Genomic DNA, 8,480 nt, shown 5'->3' with positions numbered 1-8,480 from the left:
TCTAATTGAATTCCAAAGGACTCATGATGAAAAATGCAATCCCCCTCCAGAGAAACAACAGATAGGGTCTGAATGCAGATCAAAGCATACTATTTTTCCTTTTATTTTTTTGTCTCTGTGTGTGGGGGGGGAGGGAAGGTTTGTGTTTTGTTTCACACGACTAATATGGAAATACGTTTTGCATGATTGCACATGTATAACCTGGATCAAATTGCTTACCATCTCAGGGGAGGAGGAGGGGAAGGCAGGAGGGAGAGAATTTGGAACTCAAAATTTAAAAAAACTAATTGTTTTTACATGTGATTATAAAAAATAAAATTCAAGAAAAATAAAACCAAATACAGGATAACTGAGAAATACTACGATAGGGCAGATAACTCCATTAAGTTTAACGCCCATTTACCGTGTCTAACATGGGCAGAGTCCCTGCCTTCAAAGGGCTTCCAGTCTAACGATGGAACGAGGAGGAGCCAGAATCGTTCTCTTTGGAGGAGGGTACGGGGAGCCCCAGACAAGGTGAAGCCAGGGCTGCGGCCTGAGCTTCTTCTCCAGAGGCCCACGGCCTTCGACGCGGAAGGCCGAGGTTCCCATTCTGCAGATGAAGGAACTGAGCCCTGGGGAAGAAAGGCTGCGCCGGTAATGGGGGGCGGAGGCAGGACGTAAACCGAGGCTCTGTGCGCAGTGGCTTCGGACCGGGCGGGCGCCGTGCAGGAAGCGGCTGCCACGCAATCGGAGGACCCACGTGCTTGAGGGAGTCACATGGAGACCTGCGGAGTTTGTGCTCGGATCCCAGGCAATGGGGAGCCAGTGCAGGAGTGGGAGCAGGAAGGGAAGTGCTCAGACTCATGACTGTGGAGAAAGCGGAAGCACATTCCCTAGGAGGTCCCGTCCAGCTCTAAACGTACGAGGAACGCCTCCGGCCGTTCCCCAGCTCCAGCTGCCCCTCCTCCTTCCGCCCCTCCTCCTTCCTCCCCTCCTGCCTTTGCAGCCCCGCCCCCGCGCCCCCCCAACAAAGTCCTTTTAAAGCCCTCTCTGGCCCCGCCCCGCGTCGTCGTGCGTGCTCGTGCGTGCGTGCTGACGTAAGCGTCTCCCTTGCGCCCCGGCTCCGCTGCGTCAGGGGCTCGCCCCCGAAGCTGCCCGGCCCGGTAGGAGGGGTGAGAGCTGCAGGTTCTCTCCCGGGTGGCATCGGGGGCCCGTGGGGGGCGGTTAGGTGAGGAGGGGCAGGGGTGGAGGAGGCTGGCCTGGGAAAGACCTCCCAGGGCTTGGCTGGTGGTAGGAGAGGGACCACAAGGACCAGGATGCACTTGGTGCCGAGTGGCGCATGTGCGGAAGTGACGCCAAGGACCCCCGCGGCCTCCCGCCGCGCTCTGGGAGTCAGGAGAGGGCGGAGCCAGGCGGGGGCCAGGAAGATCAGCTGACCCAGGAAGCCCCTCCCCGGGTCATGCGAGCCATCCCCCTGCTACCAGGAGAGGCTGCTTCCCAGGCCTGGGCATCTTGGATTGCCGGGGCTGTAGGATTATATCTTTAGAGCCGGAACGGGCCTCACTTGTCACTTTACAGATGAAGAAACTGAGGCCCGGCGAGGTGTAGGGACGCACGTGGCTAGAAACTGGCGGAACTTGAATTCGAACGCAGGACTTCGGCTTCCAAAGTTAGAAGCTGTACTGCTCTACTGTTGTTTTTGAGGGAGGAAGAGCGCCTCCCCCCTTCCAAAAAAAAAAAAGGCAGCCCACCCCACTTTGGCCCCCAAATTCTCCCTGACATCAAACCCAGTAATCAATAATAATTAAAATAGAAGAGAGCATTTATGGAGCGCTCTAAGGTTTGCAAAGTGCTTTACAAAAATTATCGCATTTTATTTTTGGTGATAGTATCCCCATTTTGCAGATGGGGAACCTGAAGCAGACAGGGGTAAGTGATCTGCCCGAGGTCACACAACTGGTAGGATTTGCATCTAGAGCTTCTTGACTATGCACTGAGAGCATCACCAGGCTAACCCCGGACGGACGCCTTCCTTTTCTTGATGCAGACAAAGGTGCCCTTAACCTCCTTGGCCACCACGTCCCACTTCTGAGTCAGATTGAGACCCCACGATCTTTTGTAGACAAGCTGCTGCCTGGCCATGTCAGGTAGATTTTTTTTAACCTTAGTGCAAGACTTTATATTTATCCCTGTTCAGCTTCATTTTTTCCAGATTTTGGTTAACTTTCTAATCTGTTGTGATCTTTTTAGATCTTGACACCCCTCCCTTGCCCCCTTGTGTTATCTGCAGATTTGATAAACGTAGTCTCTGCTTTATCTGAGTCACTGATAAAAATATTAAGGAAAAGTGCCTTAAGCACCGCAGGTCTTCCAAATTCATTGTTGACCAGTCTCCAGTCTGATTCTGTACTGGAGTGGTTTGCCAGTTCCTTCTCCAGTGGATTAAGGCAGAGGTTTAGTGACTTGCCCAGGATCACACAGCTAGTATGTCCCAGGCAGGATTTGAACTCAGGTCTTCCTGACTTTAGGCCCAGTGCTCTATCCACAGAGCCACCTAACTGCCTATCCAAGTTGAGGGAATCATTAATGACTACTTTTTGGATTGAATTATTTGACTAGTTCTGAATACACCAGATGGTCCTCTAATCTAGCTCACATCTCCATCTTTTTCATAAGAATTGCATGAATAGCTTGATCCTGGGCCAGAGATCAAAAAATGTCCTTTTCTCCTTTGTCTGAAGCAGGGGGGACTTCCTGGAATGTTGCTTAGGTGGCTTATATTTTCTGATGTGATTGATGTGTGGTTTGGTTTTGCTGTTTAGTAGATGGGGTGGGGTGAGGTGGGTACATTTGGAAATGAATGGTATGTATATTCTGTTCCCTTTATTCTGCTACCTCTGGCCTCTTTCCTTTTAGGCTTATCTCATCTTATGGGGAGCCTTTCTGCCTTCCCTTCCTTTGCTTCTCCCTTATTTTTGTAAATTTGAATCAGATTCCTACATAAGAGACATTTAGCAGAGAAATTTACCATAAAGATTTTTTTCTCCATTTACCTGTCTCTCTTCTGATTTTGGCTAAGTTGATTTTGTTTGTGCAAAAGCTTTTAAGTTTTTTTTTTGACTAGGCAATGGGGTTAAGTGACTTGCCCAGGGTCACACAGCTAGTTAAGTGTCAAGTGTCTGAGGTCAAATTTGAACTCAGGTCCTCCAGACTCCAGGGTCGGTGCTCTATCCACTGTATGACCCAACCTTTTTAATTTTATATAATCAAATCATCCATTTTATTTCTTGTGTAGTTCAGGGATTCTTAACTGAGGTTCACAGACCTGGAGGATCAGTGGACTTGGACAGAGAAAAAATTACATCTTTATTTTCACTAACCTTTGGTTTCCTTTGTAATGCCATATTTTATCCATTTAAAAAATATTCTGAGGAGTCCATGGGTTTCACCAGACAGCAAAGGGCTCCATGATTAAGAACCCTTCATCTTGTTGACCTCTTTTATTTTTTTAACATCACATCATTCTTGATAGACTCGCTCACCCCTCTCTGTTCTCCCTCACTTGCCCCAAAATTGAACTCTTCCTTGTAACAAACAAAACAGTTCAACAAAAACAGCCAATATAGTTACTGTGCCCCAGAATCAAACCCTCATTGTAACAAAAAAAAAAGAATGTAGCCAAAATAAGTGGGTGAGCTTGTCTCAGGACATTGTCCACCCTCCTCATCCCTTGTCTCTCTGCCTGAAAAAAGAGCTGATTTTTCAGGGGTTCCCGGGCTGGCTTGTAGTCCCCTTTTTAAGTTACATCCCAGCCTTCTGGTTTCTCTGATGAGGGAGCTAAGCTCCAGAGAGACGGCATCGTGCCACGTGCTAGAGCCCCCATCCCAGCCGCCATCCCCTAGGACCCCATCCAGAACACTTTCTCCTCAGGGTCCTAGGAAGCTAGGAGTCGAGGAGTCAGCCAACAGCCGGGGAACAGGGCCTCTTTCCACTTCTTCTGTAACCTGACAAGGCTTTAACAGGAAGGCCTACTCTGGTCCCAGATTCCAGCTTCTGTCTTCCTCTGCCTGCTTACCTATGAGCTGCGTGGGCAGAGGACAGAGCTTGTGTCCACCCTGGACATCCCCTGGCCTTGCACACAGTTCGGAAGATCATAGATGTGGAAGGGATCTCATAGGCCATTTCTTTTTTTTTCTTTTTCTTTTTCTTTTCTTTTTTTTTTTTTTGGCTAGGCAATGGGGTTAAGTGACTTGCCCGGGGTCACACGGCTAGTAAGTGCTATGTGTCTGAGGCTGGATTTGAACCCAGGTCCTCCTGAATTCAGGCCCTCTCAGAGGCCATTTCTTCTAGCCCCCTGTGAAAGTAGAGGCCCAGTAGTCAGGTAGTAAGCATCCATGGTGGGATACAAACCCAGGGCTGCTGACCACCACTGATCCATGTTGTACTTAATGGGGGCTTACTGAATATCGTACCACATGAGTGAACAGCCCCAAATTAGGATTTCACCCTGGATCTTGTCATCCTTTTGGGGGTGCTTCTTGTGTGTAGTTTGGGGTCCCATGAAAACTGGGCTCTAACCACTGAGCTACTGGCCCAGGTCCTTTGACTGTGTTTATCAGGATTCTGCATCACGGTCAGTTGAAACGAGGATTCGTTGACCCTTGCAGCCGAAGGCAGTGTTAGTTCAGTTGAGTTGTAGTGAATATAAGGTTGGCATCAGCTTTGACTACATGCTTCTTCCACAGACTCACTGCTGCCCTCCTCTTCTTCCCCCCAGATTGTCCTGGGTTCCCCTTTTAGGACGAAGCTTCCAGACACCATGGTCCATGCGTTCCTGATCCATACGCTGAGTACCCAGGCCCCTGGGGATGCTGCCTTCTGCCGAGTGCTGTACTCTCGAGTATTTGGGTCAGAGAGGTCACCGGATGACCCCAGGCCTCACGGTCCAGAGAGGGACAGACTGCTCAGGAAGGAGCAGCTATTGGCCGTAGCAAGGTAAATGGGGCTTTCCTGTGGTCCCCTACATATTTCTGGGTTCTCCCCCTCCCCATTTGCATCAAAAAAACCACTTGGCATTGTAAGAGGAACACCTCACATCGACATATCCCTCTTAGGTTTGCCTGTACAACACTTTCCTCCCAGTGACCCTGGGAAGTGGGGAGTGCAAGAATCATTGTGCCCATTTTATAGATACAGAAACAGGGGCTCAGAGGGGTGAGGTAACCAGCTGGCATCCAAACTCAGTTCTGCTGATTGTAAGTTCTGGGTTCTTTCTGCTCAACAATTCTATTATTTAGGACAGCCTCGAGAAAACTAGAAGACGTTTTCCAGAGTCAGACAAATTCTTTGGGATTATCCAGTGACAGTTTGATATTTATGTTTAGTCTGGACCAATTTGGCGGGGCCAAATTGTACTTAAACCCCGCTGGATCTTAAAGAGACCCACGGGTGGAAAGCAACCCTTGTGGGGTGAATGGACCTTTTGTGGAGGCAGACATGCCTCATCCTGCCCTGCCCTGCCTGGCCCCCTCCATCCTTTCATCAGGACGTGGCCACCCAGCCCACAGCCCCAAACTCTGAGGGCACCAGAACCTGGGGTGATGTCTTCTGCTGTCCCGGGACAGCAGCCCCTGAAAGCACCTGGAGCCGGACAGCCGGGCTTCCTCAGGGCTGGGCTGACAGCTCCCCCTGCTGGCCTCTCAGAGTCGGGCATGTAGGTGTTGGAAAGGCTGCTTCACTCAGGACGCCAGGACACACAGTAACATCCCCTGTATTTGACCGTGACGACGGCCTTAGAAGAGCCCTTGGAGTACGTAGGGGTAATTCTTCCCATTTGACAGATGGGGAAACTGAGATTTAGGTGATCCAAGGGGCTGTCTCCCGGGGGAGGCTCTTGGCACCACCCTCAGGCACACATTCAGACCAGGGTGAGAGGGGGTATAGTTTTATTCCTTGGTCAGAGGATGCCTCCTGGAAGTGGGTGGCTATGAAAGAAAGCAGCAGGGTCTTTGCCCTTCTCCATTCAGAAGCCATCCCCAGGTTTTTACTCTCTTCAGGCCCCCTCCTGTGGGCCTGAATTCTGTGCCTCCCTTAGACAGGCAGAATCAGCGTGTAAGCTGCTGCAGCAGGCGTCGGGCCGGCCTCCCATGGATCTGCTCCCCCAGTCCTCTGATGAGCCCATCCCCCTGCACGATGCCCCCTTAGGGGTCTTCCGCCTTCGGCCTGGGGACCCTTTCCAGGAAGCCAAGGTCGCCGTGTGGCTTGGGGTCCTGTCGCTGGGCTGTGTCTTGGTTTGTGAACCCCACGAGAATCTGCTGCTGGCTGAGAGCACCCTGCGCCTGCTCGCCCGCCTCCTCCTGGATCACCTGAAGCTGCTCTCCTCGGGCAGCGACGTCCTCCTCAGAGCGGACCGCATCGAGATCATCCTCAACCACTTCCTTCCGCAGGGCCAGCTGCTCTTTCTCAATGACCAGTTTGTTCAGGGATTGGAGAAAGAACTGAGTGCTAGCTTGTCCAGGTGAGGGCCTCCCATGAGCTGGCCAGGCCAGGCCTGGGGCCGAGAGGGGGCCCTGCCGAGGCAGGCCATTCCACTCGGTTTGGGGTACAGAAGGTGGCATTGCCCTAAGGGCCCCTGCAAGGATTGACCGCTGGGTCTGGCTTGTCAGAAGAAGCAGTGTTTCTGAGAACCCAGAGTTCTCTGTCTCCGCTCACTCTGCTTCCTGAGGAGAGCTCTCCCCTCTGGCCCCACGCAGGTCTTGGCTGGCTCATTGCCCTTCAGGTTGCTCCAGTCTGGGCTTGGGTTTGAATGGAGAGACCGAAGCCACCACATGGTTCCTTTACTGTCCCTGGATACAAATGCAGACACTGTCGCAAGATGCCCAGGCCACCCAGCATCAGTGATGCCTTCTAGGCCCCTCTCCCGTGCCAGTCATCACGGGCAATAATATGTTTCAGTCCTCCATCCACCGCGTATCTCTACGTTGCTTTGAGTCACCCTTCGCTGTGGTTTTTATGACAATACAGAGTTCCGGGATTTCAAGCTATGTCACATTGCCAAGAGAATTCTGGTATGGAGAAGGTGTCTGGGTCATGCATCCTGTGTTGTGCCTCCCGGAAATCCTTTTAGGGAGGGATGCCCCGGTGATTTTCTAAATTACACCTGTGGAAGAGGTCCATTAGGAAGTGTTCCCAGGGGTGACTTCTGTGGCATTCAGGCCATAGCATGGGCTGACTGTAAGGGCTGGCCAATGGTAGAAGGGAGATAGTAGTTTTGGAGACCATAGTTTTCACCACTTGAGTTTGTCTAACCTTGTATTTTGTTTATGCTTCCTGGTGTATGTGTTATATTCTCTGATAAAATGTAAGCTCCCAGAGGACAGGGAATGGTTTCATTTCTCTTTTGCACCCCCGGGGCTTAGCCTTCTGCCTGGCATGGAGCGGTGCTTAATAAAAGTTTGTGGATTGATCGGCTGTCCTCCTCGAGGGCCTGGCTGCTCCTGCCTGTGTAGGATCCCGAGACCTGCGTTCTTAGCCTGGGCTCTGTGAACTTCTATAACTGGGCTTTAGTATAATTGATTCCAAAGCATCATTCTGAGAAAGGGTCCATAGGCTGCACCAGACTGACCGGCCCAGGGGTCTGGAGCACACAACAGCGGCAGAAGCCCCATTGGGCCTTGCCTTGATTTCACACCGAAGGAGCTGTTGCTTACAAAGATGGACTGACTTAGCACCTAGCAGAGACGGGATTCAAGGTGAGCTGCGCTGGCCCTCGGTGCCACGTTCCTTCTGACCCCTGCACGGCCTCCTCTCCCAAGCCAGCGGCTCGCACTTTCTAATAGTGATCACAAGCCAGGTTTGATGTTTGCATATTGCACTCTTGAAGGGAAGGAGGGAGCAACTGTAGCTTCCGTCACTCTGCTGAGTTGGCAGGGATGTGATCTTAGGTGTAGGCCGGGCAATCTTCCCCAGAGGGCTGGCCTTTAGACCAAGGTAAAGAAGGACTAAAGACAGGAGACCAGAGGTCCCTCCCTGTAGTGGAACAGGAAAGGGTCACCACCGAGGAGCTGGGTCGATTGTTTCACACCTGCCAGCCTGTGGCGGATGGAGACTCTGTAGTCCATGGGCCACAGGGACGGCCTTGGGCACCTGGAACTTTCCTAGTAGTGGGATGAAGTCAAACTTAAAGGCCTGTGATTTCATCTGTGGGAGTGCATCCTCTACCCCCCAGACCACAGCTCTCTAGATACTTAGTATAAGGTTTTGGGGGGCAGTGGCCAGAGCATGTGTCTGTGTGTAGCCAGTCAAATTTAGCCCGGCAGGTCCTCAGCCAGCAGAGACAGTCCAGAGCTGAGCAAAGTCTACACAGCTCAGTCAGTGGAACTGTAAGACCGCAGAAGTGCCCTGGGAAGTCCTGGGCCCTTCTGATTGCCTGGCATCTCCCCAGACCAGGCTTCTGTTTTTGCCCTAGGGTTGGGCATACTCGGCACTGAAAATGAGAT

General features: G+C 51.6%; 1 protein-coding gene across 3 annotated transcripts; it reads left to right on the top strand.

Moving 5' to 3' along the window:
* The first annotated feature begins 1,085 nt into the window (after nucleotides 1-1,085).
* Nucleotides 1,086-7,452, top strand: AP5S1 (adaptor related protein complex 5 subunit sigma 1). Of its 3 annotated transcripts, none has more exons than XM_027846120.1 (3): nucleotides 1,086-1,145; nucleotides 4,760-4,977; nucleotides 6,077-7,452. In XM_027846120.1, exons 2-3 carry the CDS (start codon nucleotides 4,802-4,804, stop codon nucleotides 6,501-6,503), a joined length of 603 nt encoding a protein of 200 aa, XP_027701921.1. In that variant the 5' UTR covers nucleotides 1,086-1,145; nucleotides 4,760-4,801; the 3' UTR covers nucleotides 6,504-7,452. The 3 variants fall into 3 exon arrangements, with proteins under 3 accessions (XP_027701921.1, XP_027701922.1, XP_027701923.1); XM_027846121.1 differs by having other exon boundaries at nucleotides 1,097-1,154; XM_027846122.1 differs by lacking the exon at nucleotides 1,086-1,145 and adding an exon at nucleotides 1,863-2,129.
* Nucleotides 7,453-8,480: the final 1,028 nt, after the last annotated feature.

Source organism: Vombatus ursinus, unplaced genomic scaffold (genome assembly GCF_900497805.2).
Source record: "Vombatus ursinus unplaced genomic scaffold, bare-nosed wombat genome assembly UNPS02015066.1, whole genome shotgun sequence".
Classification (NCBI taxonomy): Eukaryota; Metazoa; Chordata; class Mammalia; order Diprotodontia; family Vombatidae; genus Vombatus; species Vombatus ursinus.
Note: the sequence above shows the minus strand (reverse complement) of the source record. Positions and strands in the feature narration are given on the sequence as shown.

Excerpts from the sequence above, each read along its gene's own strand:
- AP5S1 (XM_027846120.1), top strand. The coding sequence starts at position 4,802 with ATGGTCCATGCGTTCCTGATCCATACGCTGAGTACCCAGGCCCCTGGG. Across the intron at positions 4,978-6,076 it reads CAGCTATTGGCCGTAGCAAG|ACAGGCAGAATCAGCGTGTA; the intron begins GTAAATGGGGCT and ends TGCCTCCCTTAG.